Source organism: Fistularia commersonii, chromosome 26 (assembly GCF_037954325.1).
Source record: "Fistularia commersonii isolate RoL2024-O1a breed Wild chromosome 26, RoL_Fcom_v1.0, whole genome shotgun sequence".
NCBI classification, from domain to species: Eukaryota; Metazoa; Chordata; class Actinopteri; order Syngnathiformes; family Fistulariidae; genus Fistularia; species Fistularia commersonii.
The window spans coordinates 5,109,934-5,135,151 of record NC_141309.1 but is presented as its reverse complement, the minus strand read 5'-3'; the positions used below and the strand labels follow the sequence as shown (position 1 = coordinate 5,135,151).

The 25,218-nt window shown below is 38.9% G+C and overlaps 1 protein-coding gene across 3 annotated transcripts in view; it reads left to right on the top strand.

The window, feature by feature from the left end:
- Positions 1–25,218, top strand: part of LOC147218313 (netrin receptor UNC5C-like) — a 173,827-nt gene that overhangs the window by 94,476 nt on the left and 54,133 nt on the right. For all 3 annotated transcript variants that reach the window (XM_086174322.1, XM_086174323.1, XM_086174321.1), the window contains exons 3-4: positions 4,210–4,353; positions 17,136–17,239. In XM_086174322.1, the coding sequence (XP_086030448.1) occupies positions 4,210–4,353; positions 17,136–17,239 (248 nt within the window). The remainder of the gene's footprint in view (positions 1–4,209; positions 4,354–17,135; positions 17,240–25,218) is intronic.

Sequence of the window (25,218 nt, the reverse complement as noted above, 5' to 3'; positions counted from 1 at the left end):
ATTAAAGATAATATTCTCTCTTACATGACCATGACAAATGTATTTCAAACTGTATTAAATATATATATATATCTATATATATAATTATTATTATTATTATTTGCATTGCTATCATTGTATGAATGATTATTTGCATGATTATTATCATTAGCTTTATTTATTTGTATTATTCAGCCTTTCTGCTTTACAACAATAGCTTGTCAAACTTTGCACCAATAACAGGACTTGATGTTGAAGGAAAGAAATGGAATTTTGTTGTCGTTACATTCTAGGGAGTAATTTATCATAAAATGTAAATATTAAATTGTCATTCTCATTTTTACTGCTTTGTTCCAGCAGTAAGTACATTTTGCCTCCAACTAGTTGAATTATATATAGTTTAGGGATCATATTTATCTTCTATATGTGAAAATGTATATTTTCATGGGTATATACCAAAGTACTTGCAGTCATTGGTAGAGATGAGTGTTTTTTGATCGACTGTGACGGATTGGAATAACGATTTTTTTTTTTTGGTCGGTGGGGTCGTGCTTCTGATTTGATTTCAAGGGCCCGTACTCAGCTACCTAAATTAGATATTTTCATGCTGTGAAACCAATGCTGCCCTGCTCAGTTTTCTTTCACAATGTCTGTATGCCCTTTTGATTTATACATTCTTTCTGTTCTCGGCGTTTAACAGTGGAACAAGTCGCAATATGAGACATTTGAAATACATGGTGATCTGTTACCGAAAACTGGGTGTCAAGACGGTTACGTTTCGAATGTAGAACACAGGTCCATTGTTTTTTTGTTTATCAGTTTGTTTGTGTTTTGTGAAAGGCATTTCTTATTTATTTATTTTTTCAAAAACTAAACAATTTGCTAAAAACTTTAACCTCAACTGCAAGGAGGGATTATTTGGGAGGATTCTTTTTTTTTTATTATTTTATCTTTATTTTTTTGCACTGGAATGCAGTTTATAGGGCAAGTATTAAACAGATGATTTCAATATTAATACAAAGTTCTATGGGTTTAGTTCGCTTTGATTGTTTTATCTTTTTTTTTTTTCGGCTTTGTAAGATACTGTGAGCATTTGAATATCTTCGTCTAGCTCTACTTTCCATGGCTCTATACTTGAAGAAAGTGTCTTCTTATCCTGCACAGCTCAGTGTGAGTTTTCAGTCGGAATACCCGATGAGCGGCTTCTGTCCCACATGAGTGGGTGAATGTTGAGTGTAGTTTCGACTGTATTCAGTCGAAAGCAATCATTTGGAAAATGTGATTAAAAGTATTGCATAACATTTTAAAAAACTTTAAATTTTTTTCCTATTTCGACTCTTGGATTCTCAAGCCTATATTTTAGCTCTGCTGAACACGTAACTCTGTTTACTGTTATGCAAAAATCCACCTTTTTTCACCTCTTTTACATCGAATGGTACGGCGATTAATACGTCTTCTGCTGCTAATTCACTTTTCGCTTTCTAGCTTCCCATATATGTCTAATGATTTATTTCTCCAAACCCTGCGGTTCAACTGGGATGCGTTCTCTGCATTTGTTTTGAGTCCGTAAACTGTGACTCGCCGCCTCGATCATTTGAACCTTCCCTTTTGATAGCCTTACTTTCCTCATTACTTCTCCGGTACGCTCACTGATCTCACTCCTTCTTGTCCTTTTGCTCTTTTCGTCCTTATGTTGTGTTTTTAGCTTGCTGTCGCTCCCCACCTACAGTTGACTGTGCTTTAGTTCTGGGCTTCTCGCTGTTTATAATTGCCTCTTTCACTGCCATTTTCTTCACCCCTATTTTTTTTTCGTTGTTGTTGTTGCTTTGTCCCCTGGTCTTTCATTTTAATCGGTAATGCCATAACAATCTCCCTTGTTTGCTGGTTTCTTGGAGCCTGGTTTTCACACTAGTTGTTGTTCTTTGCTCTCTGCCCTCATTGCTCATAGCTTACATTCACTGACTGGCAATTATTCTTTGTTTTGCTTGCTGAACCTTCAACAAATGTTTTTTATTTTATTTTATTTTATGCCTTACTTGCTTCTTAACCTCAGTGCCATCAAAGTTTCCTTTTGACCAACCAGCGCTTCATTCATTACGCTTTTTTTTTCTCATCAATATTATATATATTTTCCCCAACACAAAAGACATGTATCCCAATCTCCAGCTGTTTTTTCTTTTGTTTTTAACAAGAACTTGGTTGCCGTTCTATATTTTTGCCCTCTTGGGTTTCTCTTCATTCGATTGCCAGCCATCTGTCTCAAGCTCAACACAATCCTGCTCACCAGGTTTCTTTTTTTTTTTTTTTCTTTTTCCCTTCCTCCCAGTCCCCTTTGACTTGAAACTGACTTCCTTATTATAAATTTTTCAAATTTTCTCCAGTGGCAAGAACTCCGAGTCCTCATAAGTAATAGGTTCAAGTCAGATTTGGGCAGCCCAATAGAGATGGGTGCTTGGGTCTTTGTAACACTGGTGAACCTAAAATAAACCGCCAAGGTCTTTTCTTATAACATCTTGCCTGTCTGCTCCCCAGTTCCCACATACCTTTACTTAAAACCCATTTTTATCTTTTTTCCCTGTCTATTTCACATTTCATTGCCCTTTCCCACTTCCAATTCTGTCTCTTTTTCTATTCCTCTCACGGTACCTCTGTCAAGATGTGCTATAGTTACCAGTCTTTGTCATTTCCTCATTTTCTGTCTGGTTTGTATGGATAACTGTCTCTCAGTCCTTCCCGCCGTCTTACTTCTGGTTTATTAGGAGTGATCCGTACCCTCCCTTTCAGCAAAGAACATTGCTGTTATACAGCTATCCTTACCTTGTCTTTCAATATGAAGTGTTTGTCTCTTAATAGTTGAATACGCCTATCAACGAGCATGTTTATGTATGCATGTCAGACAGAAAAGAATGATTATTAAATGAGTCCAGATGTTTTGCTGTCCATGAGTGAAATCATAAATTATCTGGAAGGAGGAAATAGATGTGTGGTTGAATGTAACTGTTGTTGGGCATATTTGCATCAATGTTTTGTAGCAACATCTTCCATCTTTCTTGTGAAACTTGTCCCACATTTGCAATTCATTAATGTTTAATCGCTTATTATGAATTTCATCACGGCCAGTCAATTATTGGGGAAACGTTGGGGAGAGACACCAGAGAGAGGGGAGGGTGTTTGTTTTGTTGCAGGGACGTCAAGTCACTCGCAGAGAGACAGTGATGCAGGGGTGAAAAAAAACAGGACAAACCTACAAGATCATTCACAAACACATTCCATAGATGAAATGTCTCAGTGTTGTATCAAAATGCATCCAAAGTCTTAAGTGCATTGGCAGTGTGCGTTGACTTTGTCACATTTGTCATTAACTTTTGGAAGATCTTCGTAGCAGAACATGCATTAGTTGACTTAAAATGGTTCAACTTTCAATGAGGTCAATCAACAGCCCTAATGTTAAAAAAAGATATGTTTCAATCCTGTGTTCATCCTTTGCTTCCCATTTCCTCTCTGCTCTGCAGTCTTATTTATGTGAGCTTCTTTAAAGTCCTATCAGTTGGGTGCCACTATTTAAACCTCACATTATTCCTCACATGGAGCTACTTTAAAAGGGAAAAAAAAGAAAAAGAGAGAATTGGCAAGTAGAGGGGAAGAAGTGCAAAAGAATAATCTTGCAAAGTTCAAGCTGAATCCTAAGTGAATCTATTCAGTAAAGGACCTGGGTTTGTAAACAGCAGCAGATATTATATGATTATCCCTGCCTCTATTTACTTGCTTAGATATTTATTTCTCCTTCCTGAGCAAATTTAAAAGCCATATCACGAGCATAGCTTGAGTAAATTTAAGCTTTCAATCAAAAAACAAAAAGAAACACAAACAAACTAAATAAAAGTACAAAACTATATATTATATTATATTATATTATATTATATTATATTATATTATATTATATATTTATATAAAAAACATTTTTAATATAAAAGACTCAATGAAATTGGCTAAAATTTTATTAGGAAGGTAAATGACTGACTCACTGACCTAAGTGACTGTGCCTGCAGTCAAAGGTCAGTCACTTGAAAGGGTGTTAATATTTATGCAAACACTGACCATACCTGATATGATTTAAGTTACTTGATACTATTTTGTAAAAAAAAAAAAAAAAAGATATAAAACATCTTTGTGCCTAAACTTGAATTTTGATGTAAGTTATACAACACTGTCTCATCTTTTCCTTTCCAGGTTTAGTGGTAAGAGAAGCCAGCATAGAAATAACAAGGCAGCAGGTGGAGGAGCTGTTTGGTCCAGAAGATTACTGGTGTCAGTGCGTGGCCTGGAGCTCTGCTGGGACCACTAAAAGCCGAAAGGCTCATGTGCGCATTGCCTGTGAGTATGAACAAGATACATTCAAGGATTCAAGGTAGATTTCAACGTGAATAAGCAATGTAACAAAACTATATTTAATATTCATACATGAGGACAGGCCAAATCACAAATAATGGAGGTGACATGTTTTCCTCATCAATTTAGGCCTATTTTTTTTTCTCTTTTACCATGCAAATACATCTTTTACATGCATTACTCCTTTTTGATTCTATGTCTATATGAATAGCACAGTATATCATCATTCACTGAGAGGTTATCCCTTGTGAACATGACAAGTAATGCAGTTTTTATTTCATGGCCTCAAACTCACCACACACTCATCCTCAGGTCAGCAACTTCATATATAACCACAGTGGGATCTGAGATAAGTTGACCTGACCTATATCGTCAAAAACCCCTCCACGTAACCTGTGTGATAAAGTCACACAGTCAGAGAGCAAAGTGACACAGTTCTGGCAACAGAATAACCCGCATAACTCTTCTGTCAATGATGTGCCTGATCGACGTTTGTTATTATGTCATGACTTGTTCTGACCAATCAGGCCAAATAGAGTTGTTTATCTAATTCCGGATGCAACTTTTTTTTTTTTTTTTTTTTTTTTTCATAGAGCCCGAGTTATGACACTTTTCCTGCAAAAAAAAAAAAAAAAAAGTTCTTGTTCTGTTTCTACAGCCAAGGTTTGTGTGGCCCAGTAATAGCCGCCCTTGTGTCCCCTTGCAGGGAAAGCAAGAGTTTTGTGCTTGAGAATGGCAGGGGATGTGAACTCATCTCTTGATGGCCGTGAGTCATAAGGATGTGCACAGAGCAGCGTGTCTAATCATTAGCACGTAAAGCTGGCGGGGCGGGTGGGGCGCTCTCGTGTCGCCCTTGGCATTCAAATGCTTAAAGTAATCCAGCAGTGGGAAATGGGACCATCCAGCATCTTGCATTTGATCCAAGGGCCGGCCATTTAAGTAGACATCTACTTGTGACTCTCGCAATAGCCTCCTGAGCACTATGGTGAGAGCTGGGAGGCCATGATAAGTTCTCCAATATCTGCAACTGACACAGCAGCGACGTTGCTTGCTAACCGCAAGGAGCGGGCGGCAGATCACAACAAATTGTCTCACGAAACAAGATGTAAAATCACATCTGCGGAAAAACTTTTATTTTCAATAGTTTCCTTTAAAAGTTGGGTGGTCAGAAAACATAATTACCTTATCACTATGTTGTAATTTGGGACATACAAATCACCATTGTTATCAAAACGGTACTTTTAAGTTCAGTAGTCATGTTTAAATAAGACTTCTGTTGGACATGGGTCGGTTTTTAGATCATGCCGTACTGAAATGTGTGGTTTTGCTGGCTTCTAATTCCCGTGGTAGTTTCGACAATAATCGAGTGTATATCTTCTGGCAAATGCAAACGCTCTGTATCCCATCTGGAAAAAAATGCAGTTTCGTCTTGTCGTAGACATAGCGGGAACGTCATTCAGATATTCAAAGATTGTCTTTTCCTCGATGTCAATTTACTTTCCCTACTAATTTTCAACCCGACATTTTCCATCAAGGCCGAGGAGACAGGTTAGGTCACGATATGTACAATCGGAATGCAGCCAAGGATATAGACCTCAAGTCGACCATCAGGAGCTTCCTGTTCTGGTTCGGCGAAGACTGTAACAACACAACTGGGAGACTGACTAGCAAAGACTCGACATCACTACAGCAGACGCCATTCATCACTACATACATTATCACACAGGGAAATCATGTTATAATTGATAGACCACACCGGCACAGGGGAGGCCAGGAAAGGTTGGATCCCGTTGTGAGTGATGGTCATTTTATGTTTCTGGAGCAACAGGGCAGCAGGGGAGTAGAGAAGTTTGATAGAAATCACGAAAAAGCCTTGTTTGTTCTTTCACCATAAGCCTCATGTAGCTGGATGGATTGGTCTTTCAAAAGCGCCTTTCGTTGATCTGAGATTTGAACCCGCGGTTGTGGTTTTCCAAGCATCCCGGCCATACGAGACAACTGGGGGCTTGTCAGAGGGCTGAGGTTATTGAAAGGTCAACTGGAAAAAAAAAATAAAAAATAAAAAAATAAATACACATAGCACAAGTGACACAACCTTCCCCATTTAAGTAGCCTGTACTGACAGTGTGGATCTGCCTGAGTGAACTCTCAAAAGGACAACTGGGGGTTTTAATAAAGTCTATTCAGGGACACACCGAACAAACTGCACAATGCACTCCTTAAACAGACAGTATCATTTTAACAGACACACACAGTGGAAATACTGTTTTCCCATGTCGGTCTTATCGACACTGCAGGAGGAAATCCATCATGCTGACCCTTGTTTTTCACTTCAGGTTATTTTATTTGGCAGTAAATATGTCTCTTTTTTTTCGCTTTTACAGGCTTGTGTTCTTTTATTTATTTACTTCCGCACTTGTATGTTGTAAATTTACTATCTGACGATGACCATGAGTGTGAATTTTGGTTAGCTGTTAAAACTAGAAGCGCAAAAGCCTTAAACTAATAATAATAATAATAATAATAGTTATAATAATCCAAGAAAAAAAAATCACAGTATTTGAATGCAGAAGGAGCGGGGATATTTGACGGATCAATAATGCACAGTTGTAGGTATATCATGCGGCAAATAATCAACTCGGACCAGTCCTCTCCGATGCAGTGCTTAGAATACTAGTTTATTCTTGAATCAACGTAGCTGCAAATTATCCAATACCCTGTACATGATCTCAGTTGTGCTGTGGCGCCTCAGAAATAGTTAATTTGGCTTGTGAGCTTTGAAGGCTGCGAATGTAGAACAGATCATCATAACTCTCAGCATTGCCTCGGTATGTGAGGATGTTTTTCTGTCTGTCAGTAGAGAGTTAGTGACACAGTCAGAAATATCCTCCTCAGCCCCGCTAATAACATTCTCGAATGGAATGGGTCCTCCTCGGGGTGCAATGAAAGCTGGGTAATGTGCTGTTTTTGGCTTATGCTCAAGCTGATGCACACCGAGAGTTGCGGGATGATGCAAGCGTACCTATGGAGGCATCCCAAAGTCACAGTGGAGACCAAAAAAAAAAAATGTAACCGGGGAATAAAAAAGCACAGAGTTCAAGAGGAGTCTTTAGTGATTAAACATTAATGTCACATTTGTTTTACAATCAAGATGGCAAATCTGTATGAAGTAAAATGTGCACATTTTGAAAAGTTCGAGTGTTGCCCACTTATTAAAGAAATATAAACCAAATCTAAGCAATGCTTCACCCTATTTGATTTCAATTGTGCTACTGAATCTGGCTTTTGTAATATTTTACAATTGAAAGTTGACAAGACGACGTATGAACGCGGGAAAGAACGCAGCTTCTCGTCCCGGGTTCTTTTTCTTATTCCTCTCACTGTATACTGTGTGCTTTTCCCTGTGACTTTGTCCCCCCGCTGCCCTTCGCTCTCCCTCCCTCTCGTTCTGTTATAACAGTGATTTTTCCCTTAACCAGATCTGATGACACTCAGCCCCCTCTCATGCGATAACCTTTTACTTCAAATCAACCCAACCTCCTGACCTACCCCCGCTTTCGGCTCCTATTTGGATCCACGGTTGTGATTAAAATGCTTCCTGGCAGCTCCAGCTTGCTGAGCAAAGTGTCATTTCTACTGCACCAGAGCAATTCAGCATTTCTCCTTCGCGTTCCCATTTCCTCTTTGTACTCATTTCCTTTTTTATGTTTTTTTGTTTGTTTTTATGTTTGTTTCAATCTGATCACAACTCTGTCAATCATGTCCATTTTTTTTTACTTACTTGTTTAGCCTCTATTGCACACAATTCAGTATCCTAAGGCTGTTTCAGTGACTGTGGAGTATACATTTCATGGCAGGAGGTAACGTCAGAGTTTGTTTCAAGATAATAGCAATCAATGTTGTGGCTTTAAATGTGTCAAAAGCATAATCAGAGATATTAAATGTTTGAGTTATTCCTCAGTGTTTTTAAAACGAGACACTTAAGCTGAGTTATGTATTATGCAAGCTGCTTTGTGCGAGTTTTTGGTGAGGCAAACATACTCAAGCACGCACACACACACACACACACACACACACACACACACACACAGTCACCCAGTCAATGCATGCACATCCACAAGACTCGACAAATGTGCATGCACTGACAGTCATGCTCCGTGGCACAGTAGCTATCAGGTTCAAGTCAAACAATGTGTCAAGGTCACACACACACACACATGCACACAGACACACGCGTGCACGCACGTACACACCGACAGACGAGCACTCAGACACACAGAAATTTCAGTGATGATGATGGCAATTTGTTCTGCTACCTTCCTCTGAGACGTGTGTGAATAGCAATCAGCAGTCTAGACACCCAGGGATGTCGAAAACCAGGCAGTCTATTGAGTCAAATATTAAGTGTCTGTAACTGAATTTCTTCAGGTTATAGATGCCAACCTCTTGAGTGTATTACAAGGTTTCTGTAGGTTTAAGTTCAGTCTAGAATAAGTTGCTTCAGACATAACCACAGTCAATAGTTTTCCCGAGATATGTTCATTAGAAATGCAGTCTTCCGCTATCTGTTGTCATATCTACGTTTGTATCCTCATCACAAATGCTCTCATGGCTTGGTGAAGTTACCGCCTTCTAAATAAGAAAACTGATCAGCAGCTTAAAGAAATGAAACAAAAGTGATCTATAATTTGTATTTTTTTTTTTTATGTTGCTGCTTCCTTGCTTGTTTGTTTGTTTCTTTATGCTAAAGTTGTGTTTTAGTTCATGAAAATGAATTGGATATGACTCATGAAAGTTTATCCCTTCACACCAACCACAACCCTTTTCCAGAAATGGTGCCAGTTTATTTTTTTCCCCTCTGGATGACGTCAAGAAATTGCTTGTTTCTTACTTTTAGAGACTTAATGATGGTCTTAAACACTAAATGAACTTTTTTCTTATGAATACCCTCACATTGTGTGTGTGTGTGTGTGTGTGTGTGTGTGTGTGTGTGTGTGTGTGTGTGTGTGTGTGTGTGTGTGTGTGTGTGTGTGTGTGTGTGTGTGTGTGTGTGTGTGTGTGTGTGTGTGTGTGTGTGTGTGTGTGTATTGGCCTCACCTCCCCATTAAACCACTGAGCTTTATCCCAGATGTCAAAGACTGCTTGAGTGTTAAAGTGACAAGCCACAGTGATGAACAAGCAAGACAAACAAAAATAGACTACCCAGTGTTTAAGAAAGGTGATAATAAGAAAAAAGAAAAACGAAAACAACAACTTGTACGTTGACTTTATTACTCAAAAGCATTGGTTTAGAGAGAAATACCTGAAACACAGGAAGTCACTGTTAGCAGAGCTGAAGATGTTACTTATAAAACATATATGATGCATTTAAGATGATGTAAACTTACTGTGATTGCCTTCTTTTTATACTGTAAATACTTTTATACTTTATGTTATACTTTTTTTCTACAAAGTTGATTATGTGTTTTTATCCAATTTAAAATATTTACATTTATATGCATAGCCTATATAGCTATGAAGGTTTTTTAGGAAGAACTAATGACAGAGGTTTAGATAAAAAAAAGAAAAAAAAAAAAACAAAAACATCTTCAACTTGGATTTGTTCTAAGGAATTATTAAGGAATTGTTGGTGTTTTTGTCAGGTTGGGTTTGTTTGATTCTTCAGAACGTGGCCGTGGGTAAATGGGGCTTGTCTGAAGCCTGAGGTGGAACGTCGGTTACGAAGTGTTGAAATGACAGAGTGTAGTTTGGAAACTAGGTTGAGGGGAAGATGAAAAAAATGGAGGTTGCTGGAAGAAAATGGTATTTAAACAACTCTAAATTATCATCACACCCATAGCGGTCTGCCCTTATTTCACCTGCTTCTTTTTTGTATTAATCTTAAATCCATACCCTTCAATCACTCTGTAACATGTGCCACTGAAATACAGCATTCATGTCTACTTAGATCACATTTCTTACTATAAGCAAAAAAAAAAGAAAAATTCATGGTAAACTAATTTACTGTATGAACTGGTGAATTTGTTCAAACCACTTCATTACTGAAATTGATTTTAAGTTTCATATTCATCTCTGTTTTATTTCAGATTTTATCTTCGAAATTATCTTATGCCCCTTTATCATGTGTATTGAATTGCTATTTGAAGCCATTTGTCTGATTCTATCGGTTGTACTGTATGTCACTGAAGGGAAACTGGACGCCCAAATGACTTTCTCTGAGACTAAAAGCAACTATTTTCCTTGCTTTTCTTTTTTTTTTTTCTTCCCAAGCATCTCACATTGCACTTTATTGCTTGAGCAGCTCTACCAGGGGAAACTGTTATGATTTGGCATGGGTAACGTGCAGGCAGAGGCACCCATTTTGCATAATTGCTCTAAAATGTGCTTATGCAGAGGTGCCTGAGGCAACATACTAACCACAAACATAATAACAGTTTTAGTCGAGCAGTGGAAAAAAAAAAGAAAAAGAAGTTTGGGGTGGAGAGGAATGGAGGCAGAGTGACAGTGGGGGGGACTAACCGAGGCAGAAGGGAACAGTTTATGCAAGGAGGGGTCGCTCTTGAATGGATGCTTATACAAGTCTGCCCTTTTGTACTTTTCAACCCTGCTGTGTTTCCCGAAGGAAAAAAAAAAAAAAAAAAGTTGTTTGGCGAATTTATCTGTGGTTTTATACAATTATGAAGCCAGATAATATTATCTGCATTTTAGGGTGTGAACTGAGGTCAGTGAATGGATGTGACACAGCTGTGTACGCTTTTCCCCCTGGACAATGCTCCTGGGAAAGAGATGGGAACACACACACAAACCTGCGCGCCTTCTTTTGACATGGATCGGTTGTCCGGTGGGGTCGTGAATGTTTTGTCACATCACCTTATTCTCTTAAAAACTAAAATGTTCGCACGGCAGCCGAACTGGCAAAACTCTTGCTTGAAGCGGTCCATTGCGCTTAGTGCTGTTTAGTGAGTAAGTATGGATTATTTTCCGTTCATTCCCCAAGCAGTCAGCTTTAGTCTCCCTTAATTTCATTCTTCATCTTTATGGAAATCAACTTTCACAGCCAACTCCTAATTAAGATCAGGAAATCGTTCCCGGGATTTTGGATTTTCTGGTACGGAGGGGAAAAAAAGTGTGCCTCACCCCTCAATCACTTTCTAATTTTTTCTGGCGTCTGCTTTATTTTCACACCTTTGCAGAAACTTGTGTGTGTGTGTGTGTGTATGTGTGTGTGTGTGTGTGTGTGTAGGTCTGTTTGAATTTCTCACTGTGAGAACTGTTTCAAGAATCCTTTGTGTGGATGTGTCTTGCCTGCTCTCGTCTCAAATTCCCATGTATTCTTTTCCTGTTACAGTATCTTTATTTATTTTTGTCTGGGTTTTAGCGTCTGCGTATTTTATAGAAGCGGTATTATGGTGGAGGTGGTCTTGTGTGTGTGTGTGTGTGTGTGTGTGTGTGTGTGTGTTGCCTGTTTAGCAGTGTGGCAGAATTTGGGCTGAAGCTCTGGGTGATTGCTCCCATAATGAACCATCATGCTCTGTTTAGGCTGTCACCCCACAGGAATTGACTGTATTATGAAGTTTTGATTAAGCCTCTGCAATACTCCATATCCTTATATGACTCTCAACAGTGTTTAAGTTCATTAAACTGTTTAGTTAGGGGGTAATTCTGGAGAAATGTAATATTATTGATATGCACACAAACCTACACACACACACACTGTAATATACCTTATTGTAAGGTATGTGCCCTCAGAAGCTGAAAGCTTTGAATTATTTTACAGACACATGAGGACAATAACGATTCTTGATACACATACTTATAGATATGCTTTTGAACTTCTTTTTAAATTTCAATATTGTTAAGCAGTTTTAATATAATTATAAGATAATGTCTCGTACTTTTAAAAAGCTACAAAAAGCAGCCATTACAGTTAAACTAAAAACGTATTATATATATATACATTATAATAATAATAAGAATAAGAATAATAAAAGTTGATTGTACTCAGGCATACTTTCATTTCCCTTTGGCAGTTAAGAATAAGAATAAGAATAAGAATAAGAATAAGAATAAGAATAAGAACAACTTTATTTATCCCGAAGGAAATTGTTGTGCCAGAGTTTCAAGTAAAACATAACAATAATTAATAATAGTTGGAAATTGTATAAACAGTAAAAAGAAAAAAAAGAAAAAGGGGGGGCGGGAGGGAAATAAGAAATACAAATAAAACTATGAAGTGTCAAAGTCAAGGCTATAAAGTGTTTTAAGGTCTAAAGTTCAAAGATTAGCCGTAGTTAACAATAATATTATGTTGTTTTTTTTTTTTTCATTGTATTGATTGTGAATTACTGAAAATTGCCTAGTGACCCACTTGTAGGTGCTCTCCCATGGGTCTGAAGCTGCTTTATATAAACGCAAAGGTGACAGTGTACGACACCTCGTATCCCTTTCTACCTTACCTTCTGATATTCCATGTGCAGTTTATCCTTGAGGATTTCATAATATTCGGTTTGAATATGTTTTTTTTTTTTTTTAACTGCACATAAATAACAGGTACCAAAATACATGTCAGCTGGCAGGACATTGCAGCGGTCGAATTTTGTTTTCAGCTGCTTCATAATCCTTATCGGTTCAGTTCCAAAATTCTTTCTACCCCACAAAAAAACCCTTAAGGCAGCTGCGGCCTAAAAGTTACAGGCCTGTTACTAAAAGGTCGTGGAGCTGCCAGACAAAATGTTGGTGTGGGTGTGAAGGATCAGTGCTGTCTCCTCCCACAGCGATGACAGAAAAGTTACCCTTCAACAAGACATCAGACTTCCTCTGCGTGTTTGTGTGTTCACAGAGGGGATTGTTCAGAAAGCAAATGTGATTTCTTTTCCCTGGGGATATTAATTCTAGGCTTTGTTCACTATACAGAGTGAAAAAACCTGCTGCTCAGTATCAAAAACGTTCAGCGATAATGTGTATGCATAAGAGAAGTGCTGTAGAAAATATTAAATCTATCATTTAGAAATTTACATCTACATTATCTAGGAATTAAGCATTTCTACTGCCCAAACCCTGACTGCCACCTAACCAGTATAGTTAATGGGTGGATGGAAAAAAGTTTGTTTTGTTATTGACATAAAGTAATTGGTGATAAGTTTGTGTGCATATTCTCTTTATTAAATCTTTTCTTTTTTAAATGTATAATTTACTGCAGCAGCAATGACAGTCCAGCCCTGATCATAAATTCGATCAGTGTCTTTGTCATGTCTTGCATGTCAATATTCTGCCCTGGCGTGATGAAGCCATTTTAGGTAGAAAGCAGATTGAGCCCATGGCTTGGGTAGGACGAGTGAAAATTAACAAATAAATACTCTCTGACATTATCGAGTTTCACGTTTGAAAAATAAAAAGACATTTTTTGAATAGAACACTTCTTTTAACTCAATAATGGGTCCCCTTCAACAAACCAGTCGCATCACTGTAACCAACTATCCAATGGGCAACTCTGCAAGCTCCAACGGGTTTTGTATGGCAATTCGAAACCACTTTTCTCCAAATGTAGACGCAGAGGCATATTATTTTCATAATCCTGAGACAACCGCGGGGTCTAAAGTGTATTGAGAAAGTAAAAAAAGCAACAACGTGTGTTTACTTCCCACAGCAGTTGATGAGCAGCATGGAGTTTGTTACGTTGTACATAGTTCCCGCTCTGCCTCATGCATTCCGCTGTTTTGATTGGCTGCTCCGTTGGACGTCCCATCGGCGGTCGCAGGTCCAGTCTGTTAATTCCAGGGGAGTGTTTTGTTTGTGGCAGCTGTGAATTCCTTTGGAGATCCAAATTTGGTAAAGCTGGGCTACTGCAGACTCTCATTCAAAATAGAAAAAAAAAAAAAGACATCTGCTGGATCAGGTTGCTGTATTTATTTTCTTCCTGAAAAGACCCAGATAACAGTGATGGAGATAATCAGAGTTGAGTGATCCTTGGCAAAAATCAAGTTATTGTTTTAATGTCTACTCTTTGCCCTCAAGCTTTAAATTCAAGTTCGGAAGTACGGTACAAAGCCATTGTACGATTGATTATATACTTTAGAATACGATGACAGTTTGCATTCTCTTTTCTTCCCACACATATACAACATCTCTCACATCCAAGGATCTGACCAGAACGTTAAATGCAGAAAACCAATGTTGCGTAACAGATAAATACGACTGTTGCAAGGGAGACATTGAGAGAATATGAAGATTCTTTTTGTGTTCATTTCTATATTCTAGGTTTTTGTTTTGTTTTTTGACAACGCGCTTTCGTGACTTATCTGCACCGCTTTCTCTCTGCGAGTGTGACGTTTTAATCCTCGGCCACCTGCGGTTCGGACTTTTTCGGCGACTCCACTCTTTCACCTCCTACGTTCCAACTGTGATGATCCCTGATGAAATCCATACAGTTACCGGGCTTAAACTGACTGAGTAGAATTTTTAAAATGTTGTGTGTCATCGAGCAAAAATTATGTACAGTAGGTGCGAAAATTTATTTTTTTTACTTTAATTATTGCATAACTTGACACCAATATTCAAAACATCAAATAATAGATCCAATCATTTATTATATACTTAGCTTAATGTGTAAATTAAGTTCTTAATCAATACAATTCAAAAACGTGTCAATTTTTTATATTCATCTGTATTTATGTGTTATGTATTTATTTATTTGCAACACTATATATTATATAATATTAAATAACAGCAATATTAATTTCAACTCTGCATATAAAAGTAAGTTTCATATGCAGTTTATTTGTCTTCCCTTGAGAGCTGGGATTTAAGTTATAATCAAAATTAGTTATTAGTTATTAGAATGACGACTTATTTTTTCAGCAAAACTATTCATATATTTATGTTGCTATCCTTAGTATCCTGCATTCATTTGTCTGTTATAGGACCTAGGATGATAAAATGTTTGGTTTTAACACACCAAGCACCAAACGAATGTATTTATATCGGTCAGGATTAAAATGGAAAGGCTAAATGAAAATAAAGAAATATGTTATCCTATTTTTTGCTTGTTCTCCACCATATGTTCTGATTTAGAAATCTGACAGACCATCTGATCAGAGCCATAAATAACGTCACCCTGTAATCCCTGCTACAAGTCCGCCACACTCAAGTTACAGTTTGTTTTACGGCCCCTCTGCTCTGACAGGTTAATTATATTAACATATGTTAAGTTCACTCACAAAAAACAGGGATATGTTTATTAATACCATATAATCGCACACTTGGGAGTTTTAGAGGCAGGGGTTATGTTTTAATTCGCCACCAAAGTTTAATTGCATGAAATGGAAAAGGACAAAGTAATTTGATAAGTTTGCAAACCACATTACATGTCGGGATTACCTTATACCTGAAAACACAAAATTTGAACATCCCGGTTGTACATCTAAGGAGACGTTTTACCCACAATCTCATGTAAAGTATGATTTTTGTGTTTGTGTAGGCCCGTAATGAAAACATTAGAATAGTCTGTACATCCATCTTTCCACCCACGGTGGTTTTGTACACAACGCCTTCTCACCGTCCTCTTTGTTTGACCATCTACCGTTGTTTTTAATTAAGCCCGAAGAATAATTGCTTTTTCAGCTACTGTGGGCTTTTTTCTTTCCTCACCGCAACGCAGACTGAAATGTTCTGGGGGGGAAAAAAAATGGCGACACATTCCGCACTGATTTGTAATGCTGTCATTTGTCCCAGCATGTGGACCATTAGTGTGAATCATTTATTGTCTTTGGCGTGCTTGGGATCCTGCAGCTCTGGTACGTCCATATGGAATGAAAGCAGGGTTAGATGTTGGGCCTGGTGACAGAGGCAAAGCATACGAGAAAGCGGCCCACAGTTTATCTGTTTTGAGAAGAAACTAAAGCACTCAAGTTGTGTGCTTTTAGCCCTGAGTGTGTGTGTGTGTCAGTGTGTATGTGGACACGTGCATTGACTTGTTTTTTCTAATCTTAAAGCTCATTTGCAGAGCTCTCTCAAGTGTTGCTTCATCGGCACAAAACAAACAGCCACCGAACACCTCTGGTGCTGCAGTCGTTTATTGCGAACATCGGGTATTAGATGTGGCCGTGACAAAAAGTCATTCACTTGACATTCCAGTAGATTTGGCAGCATCCTTGCATCTCCATTTCAAATATCGATGCTAGCGGTCCTTCAACTTTCATTCCGAGTATCTTTGCTGCCAGTGACAACTGGGATCGATCCATCTATTGCATTTGTTGACAGTGTATGTGTTAGTCTTACCCTTTTCAGGATTTGAATTTGTCAGTGTGATAGTGAATATTGATGATCTCGACAGTGTACTGGATCTGTGTGTGTGTGTTTGTACGTGTATACGCTCGAACCTCTTCCTTTCCTTTCGGCTTTTCCCTTCAGGGGTCATCACAGTGAATCAACTTTCTCCCTCTAACCCTATTCTCTGTATCCTGTCTCGAACCAACTAACTTCATATCCTCTCTCACTACGTCCATAAATCTTCTCTTTGGTCTTCCTCTAGACCTCCTGCCTGGCAGCTCCAATTCCCACATCCATCTACCAATATATTCACTATCCCTCCTCTGTACATGACCCAACCATCTCAGTCTGGCTTCTCTGTTCCAAAACATCTAACGTGTGCTATCCTTTAAAGGGAAAAAAAAAAATCCTCAAACATCAATTTTTTCTTATATCCTTGAATTTTTATCACGAGCATTTCCTTTACAAAAATATGAAATTTTTTGTCCTGTCTTTTTCAGACCTAAAGAAGTCATTTGAACAAGAACCCCTCGGCAAAGAAGTGTCTCTGGAGCAGGAAGTGCTGTTGCAGTGTCGACCTCCAGAGGGCATACCAGCTGCAGAGGTACGTGCGACGTTAGCATCACCCTCAGCCTGAAGGTTAACCCGTCACTGTTTTCAAGGTTGAGGAAAGGAGTGCCGGCCGAAAGAGAACGGAGTGACAGACGGAATTGGATTGTGACATATGACAGAAAAAGTAGAAAAATAAAAAAAAAAAGTTGTAAAATCTGAAGTCACTTTGGATGTTGAAAAGTAACCTGGAAGTGCTTGGGAGAAGTGGGTTATTACAGATGTGACACTTGAATTTCCCGGTTCGTGTGACTAGCATACGACAGAACAGACCCGTTTCCCTTTTGCAATTATTTCACAGAGCAACGTGTTCTGAATTTGGGAGGTGGGGTGAGGGGATCATAACCGGTTTGATTGTTTTTTTGTTGGAAATTCTCTTTTTTTTTCATGAGCAAAACACACCTGTAAACACCAGCAGAAATCCGCCTCTACTCATTCCAACGAAGGGACCCGCTTGAAATAACTCCAATCAAATTAAACATAAATATGAGCAAAGATATCGGCTTTTTCTCCAGAACTGGCGACACTTTTAATCACAGAATCGCATTTTCATGACATTCATCAATGCCAATTTGGAAGGACGAAATCATTTTCAAGAGCTCTGGATTCTGTTTTGAGTGGCAATCGCTTGGAAACCCTGCCACACTTAGGTAACACTGATCCAAAGAAATGTCCCGAGGGAACCAATTTGAGGCGCAGCAAAAAGTTACCTGAATATATCTCAGAGTTCACAAGTTTAGCCGTCATTACTTTTCTCTTTTACTTCATCTTACGTGACACTCGAACTCTACCCGTGCCCTCGACAGGCGCAGAAATTAATTGGAGTAATTAAATAAAGGGCATTTTTTTTTAAATGAATAACTGACATGGTCATTGTCAACACCATTGATATACGTGTTCATTAAATGTAATTTTAATGTTTCACTCGGGTAAGGGGAAATTACCGTCACCATTTAAGCAGGATGGTAAGTTAATCAGTCGCCCCGTACCGTACCTCTTATTTTTCAACCCAAGAATTCGACACGGTGCCTTTTCCTGAGTATGTTAGATATTATGTGCTCTATGCGCTTGTAATTTAAACAGGTGAAGCTACTAAAATAGCTGAGGGTAAAATCCATGCACTCGTGATCAAGAGTTGCACAGCTTAATATGAGATGATGTCGTACGCCTGGAGCGCGTTGTCATCGCATTGACTTTTAATTCACTCATCAAGTATGTGGCACAATAAACATCCACTTTAAAACAGCCACGCATGTCACTTCCACTCCCCGAGGACTCGGAGTGAAGTGAAGAACATAATTTACACTTCAGATAGTTCTTTACACCCTTCGATTCATCTGACTGTGTTACCACCTGAATGTATAAAAAGAAATAATTCAATTTAGTCGGTCACTCGGGAAGGGCCACGAAACACTTGAAGACGGCTGTGTTGCTGGATAAGGAGTTTCCGAATCAGGTTTCGCTCCTCCGGGTTTGATAGTCATTTTCAATTGCGCCAAAGTACAGAGCTCCTCTTGGGAGGGACGGAGGGTGTAAAAACTACAGCAGGAACGAGAGGAGGGAGGGAGGGAGGGAGGGAGGGCTACATGGAAAAATCCAAGTGGGTTTTGAGGAGAAACAAAGATGAAGGTCAGGTAAAAAAGGGAAAATGTGAGAATTCTGCAAGATGCAGAGTGATCGTCTTCATCTTCGCCGTCCACCTCTAGCCGTAGCCCTTCTCCAATCATATTTATGTTCCACGCAAATGAACTGGTTCAACTGTGACATCGGTTCAACGGGAGGAACCATAGAAACCTCAGCACTCAAACAAGGACACAGTTTTTCCACTTTTTGGCACGTCTTCTCAGACACACACACTCACACACACACACACACAGGGCACTAAATCTTGGAAACAAATCCCCCCTCTAATCATTCATTACTCCTGCATAATATATGCTTTCTTACTGCATTTAATTTTTGACATCTGAATGAACACAGCGTATTTTTATAGTCACACAAAGGGTGACTCTTATACCAGAGGCATATGCACGTACATGCGCTGGCCTGGCGCGGGGAGCAACCGAACATTGGAACCCGACATTCCCTGCTCCTCCCAGCCAGTCGAAGTGTTGTTGAGCAAAACTCTGAACCCCAAAGTGCTCCCCTGGTGTTCCTAAATAGCTGCCAACTGCTCATCATCCATGATGGATTAAATGCAGAGTGGAATTTTCGCACCGGATTAATAAAGTATAATAAAAAAATAAATTAAAAAAAAACCAGTGAAACCCACCAAAACGTGCACACAGACACAGAAAAACACACATACATCGAGAGCTTTTTTTTTCCGAGCGTGTTCAATTTGCTACCATTTCCGTTCCTTTCTCCTGTCGTAATGGGATCTCCGGGCAAATGGATCGGTCGGCCTCATGTCTGCTGAAGCTGATTAGAGGACTTTAGGTCTGAAACCTGCTGATGACCTCGGGTTGTAGCTCTTCACTTCCTATTATTATCTCGCCAGACTTTCTATTTTTTCCTCCCGTTCCCATCAAAGCTCATCATTTTTTGCCATTTAACACCCACTATTTACGTTTACCTCTTTCTCTTTGTTGTCTCGCCCTATAGACATATGCCTTTTCTCACTGACTGACAGCTCCTCTCTGCCGGCTTCCTGCGACCTCACTAAAATCATTCTAATATTAGTAGTTGAGGTTTCTGTGTAGACCAGTTGGGGACTGTTGTAAAGCTGTCAACGTGATGGGGTTGGTGCCCCGACATGCGATACCCGTATTATAATGGCCAGCTGGCGACGTGAGGCTGTCAACATGCCACATCAAAGCTTTGGCTTTCTTATGGACGAATACGTATTCACACGTACGTTCACGTGTTATGTGTATTCTTTGCATCCTTCAAGCGAAAGGTTGGACGCAGCATGAGTCATTCAAGTGTTTGTGTCCGTTTAACCGTCACACAAACGTTAGCTTTAAAAGACAAAAACCTCGTGCAACACCGCAAAGAAAACATTTATATACGGATCGATGGAACGTTCGCCCTTCTGAAACTGTTTTTTTTCTGCTCAAACTCTCAGCGCACATGTCATAAACACAATGAAATCCCTGAGAAAAATCAAAATCAGATCGATTATCTTTAAAAAAAAAAAAAAAAAGGCTCAAAAGGTATTGGAGTCAAGGGGACGGTTCGGTAGTTGAACTGGAAAGGATTTATGGACAATGATTTCGATAAAACCTGCAACAAGTACAGCTCACTCTGCGCTGTCAGTGGAAACAGCTGTTATACTGATTTATGACGGGGGGAGAGGGGCAGTTTTAACCGGTTAAGATGTGGTACGGAGAGAAGTTTGGAAAACTTCTCGGCAGTGTGATCAAATTCCGATATGAAAACGTTTGTTTGTTTGTTTGTTAGAGACAGTCATACAGGAAGATGGACATAGAGAGACTTTCAGCGCTTGTGTGAATATTTGTGTGTGTCTGTCTGTCTCGCTGTGTGAGTGATTGCCCCAGCTGCAGTGAAATAAACACATTAGTGTGTGGTGACAGCCCCTCCACGTGTCTAGCCCTAACACACTCACACATTCATATAAACACACACACACAGTTTCACACAGTCACTGGATATGGGTCTGGAGTGTGGTCAAGTTCCTGTCACATTCTTAACCACTCAATCCACACCGTAAATTAGTCCAAGTTATTTACTGGGATAATGGCTTACGACCAATGTTTCCGAGGCATTATTTGTCTGAGTGTATTACTTCACTGCAGGAAATTCATTATATGTGAAAGTTAAACTCTTTTTTTTTTCCTTTTTCATTTAATCTAGTTTATTATATTCGGTCATGATTCATCATTCTCATGTGAGGCAGGATGACATAGACACACGCGTTGTAAACATGGATTTTGAGCCAAGGTACATAATCTCAAACTATATTTATTGGCCTTTGCCCAACATACCTTTGGACTTCTATACTTGACAGAAATATAGTTGCTAAAACCCATTCTGGCCCTAACCCTAACTTTACCCATTACTAATAAACCCCAACCTCAACCAAAAATCAAAACTAATACTGCTATTAACCCTGAAACCTGAAGCTGAAAGAGTCCTTACTGTAATGGACTTCGACAGCCCGTAAGCTCCCGCAGATCCACGGTTTCAAGTTCACACACTTGAAGAATCAGAACCGAAGCTCACTTTAATCCCACTGTATATAAGAGAAGGTTGACCTGTAAGGTTGTTACCTCCTAAATAACAACGTCCAAAACAAATAAAAGCAATGAGAGTAAAAAAAATGGCAATAATAATAAAAGTCACTCATCATTATCATCAGTAGTATTGTTGATTTTCTTATTATTTCTGGTTCAGTTTCTGGTTCAGTTACCCTGAATTAGATTTTCACATTCATTGCCAGAGCTGCAGTTAAAGTTAGGTCGAGTTTGGGAGCGAAAAGCTCTCCGAAAAACTAAAGCAAAATGATACAATTCATTATTTACGACGGGACGTGACGGACTCAGACTCGTAGCGTGACATGTCTCGACGAGGCGGCTCTCGGCAAAGTCCAGTATTCATCGCCGTCGCTCACAAACCGGCGGACACCCCGACATCTGGGATGCGGCAGATTGACGCTCCATCAATCTTTCAAAGATGCGAACATGCCGTTTTCTCTCTTTATATATCTACAACTTGAACCGAAAATCATCGTCAACTTATATTGTAAATCATTGATAGTAAGGCTAGATAAAACTTAGATTGACCTTTGTTTATCCTTTGAGTGTAGCAAAAATGTGTGTGTATGTATTTGTGTGTGTGTGTGTGTGAACACGTGCGCTTGTGTGTGTGTGTCATTGTGCATGAATGACTCTTTGTGACACAAATGACAGCAGACTTTTCTGTCAGAAGGCATCAGTACTTTTGTGTGGCCCAAACAGTCAAGGCTACCTCACTCTTACACTCATACAGTCCACTGTATACAGTTCTACACACATTACTCTTCAGTCCCTGCAGTCACCAGTGTTCATGTGTCATATACTGACGTTTACTAGCAGCTTCTATCCCGGGGTTATCACAGTGGTGCTGGTGGAGTGCTTAAAGTGGACAGTGAAGGTGACAGTGTGAATTAAACTGTCTAATAAATAAGACATGCTCTCTTCCTGTGCCTGCAGATAAAGCAGGTCTATTGAATTCCTTTAAGAATGAACTGTTTTCGGGCCTCTCGGAGCGCGATGCCCCTGCGCATTTGTCTTTTTAAAGAAAATATATTTCCAAAAATGCGACCAAAATGCTTATTAAGTGAAGAACTATGATACGTCATAAATTATGTTTATTCAGCATTTGAGAATGACCAAGAAAATGAGATCGGGCCAAAGTTTGGGCCCGCCACCCTCAACCGAAGTGCTGCGCGTTGTTGTGCCTGCCATCCCTGACGAATTAAAATCACCCCACCTTTAGCATTGTGAAGTTCATTCTGCCCTTTAGAAACATAGCAAACGGTACGTGTGTAACGTTGTGTTTATGAGTGACAATGATTGCTTGTGTGTATTTGTGTGGCTCTTTGCACAAAAACAATTTATGTAATGCCGCTTCTCCAATAGATCCTTACCTTAATCCTCTTTAAGCTCGCATAGTAAAACCCCACAGCTCATCTCCCATCACATTTTACCTTGATCCTCTGTCTCTGTCAGAAATCATCACCATAATCCACAGATTAGTAAAAAAAAAGATATATATAAATATTTTCCACTGCTTAGATGACTTATAGAAATAGTGTTAATGTTATTTAAAAGCAGCTCTGATAGTTTATTAGTGAAGAGTAATCTACAAATGGGAAAACTGAAGAACATTAAACATTGTCTGCACTCGTATTTTGGCCACGAATGTATTCCGACGAGATGATGATGATGACGTTGATGTTGAGCGGGATTACAATCATTATCTAATGGTGCGCGCAGTGGTGTTCAAGTGGCGACACAGATAAACACACACACTCACATGGAACACGGTGCTTTATCTCACTGACTCCTTGACTCTGTGCACGGCACACACTTTATAACCTCATTGTGACAATTTTTCCTTTAACACTGATGAAAAAAATATTAATTATGGATCGTGATTTTGGGGAAATTAAGAGGCCATGTGAACAGTGGGAAGCCTTAACAATAAAATGATGAGTCAATCACTTTTCACAGGCATCAAATGTATATATATATACAGTATACATATATATATATGTGTGTGTGTGTGTGTGTGAGTATGTATATATGACAAAAGAATTGATCTGTGTGTATATACATATACAGTGTGTGTGTGTGTGTGTGTGTGTGTGTGTGTGTGTGTGTGTATGTGTGTGTCTGTATATGTGCGTAAATATATATATGTGTGCATGTATGCATGCTGAAGTGTCCTTGGGCAAGGCACCTACCTCCCAGTCACTGCACATAAACTGCATGACAGCTCTCCGCCATCATTGTGTGTGTGTGTGTGTGTGTGTGTGTGTGTGTGTGTGTGTGTGTGTGTGTGTGTGAGTGTGTATGTCAATGCTTTATAGCGTAAAGTGCTTTAAGACTGCAAGGTCTGAGGACACATTATACATTTATATATACACATACACACACATATATTTTTCAGAGTGCATATGGATAACTCTTTTCAATGTCTCACAATTAGCACTATAGATTTATATTTATTTTGAATATTTCAACAATCAAGAGTTTCATTTCATAATTGTAGGATATACCGTTCACATGGTTTTCTGAAAGTTCGAACTCAAAGCTAAAACAGAATTAAACATTTGGTCAGCGATCCTCACATATATATATATATATATATATATATATATTATTTTTTTATTTTTTTTCCTCTTCCTATGGTTTGAGGTTTTGGACTTTTTGTGATGACTTTGTTTTTCCCTGTGGTATTGGTGGCCTGGATGAATGCCTGACTCTGAATAAGACAGAGATAATGAATACACTAACAGCTACAGCTTCTTTTCTTTTCCATTACCTATTCAATGGCTTGGCACACAGTTCAATCGTTTGCCTTCGCAATTTGTGTTTCTTTCTTTTTTTTTAATGCCTGCCTTAAAGTGACAGAGAAGACCATTAAATGCATTAGGACCGAGTGATTTTATTTATTTATTTATTTATTAATCTTTTTTCATGACCGCACATTATTGCTTTATTTTGCTCATTTTTTCCTCCCCCATTTTTCCTTCTCAAGAAAATCTTGCATTTTTTTTTCCAAAACTATTTTGCTGTGAGTATCTCTCTAGGTGCTCAATATCCGTGCTGTTCTCTGCCATTTTATTTTTCTCACAATTTCTTTTTAGGAGCTCCTTTTTCTCTCCCCTTTCATAGTCCTTTTGACTTTGTGTCCGTTATTAATGTGTCTCTCTCTCTCTCTCACGCCGCGTGTCTTTTTGACGTTCCAGAGACAACGCTGCGGGTTGATAGTGACATGACAGCGCGGAGTGTGCTGCATTGTCAGGCAGCTACCCCTGCTGCCCTCGGCACTCTTGACATTGTTGTCAGGGATGAATGGGCACCATGTTGAGACACTGGGTGCAACAGTGACAAAAAAAAAAAAAAAAAAAAAGTAAAAGAAGGTTTCTCTTCTATAAGCTTGTATTAGTTGTAACACCTTGCAAGACTCAATATTTTTAAAGTAGAGCGCACAAATGTGCACGATCAGTAAATAGTTTATTTGAATATCAATTACCTATCCATCCATCCATCTTCCCCCGCTTATCCGGAGTCGGGTCGCGGGGCAGAAGCCGGAGCGTGATCCAAGTAAAAGATTATAAATCTAACTGTTGTCATTTTTTCACTATAAAAGTAGTCCAGAGCCGTACTTATAATTTAATATGCTTACCTCCTTGAGGAAACGAGACAGTAAATTCATCACTTGGGACCGAAAAAAACTGACAAAGTTTAATTGCAAACTGTTAATTGCTTTCATGTGTGTCACTATTCAGATTAAAAGTATTCC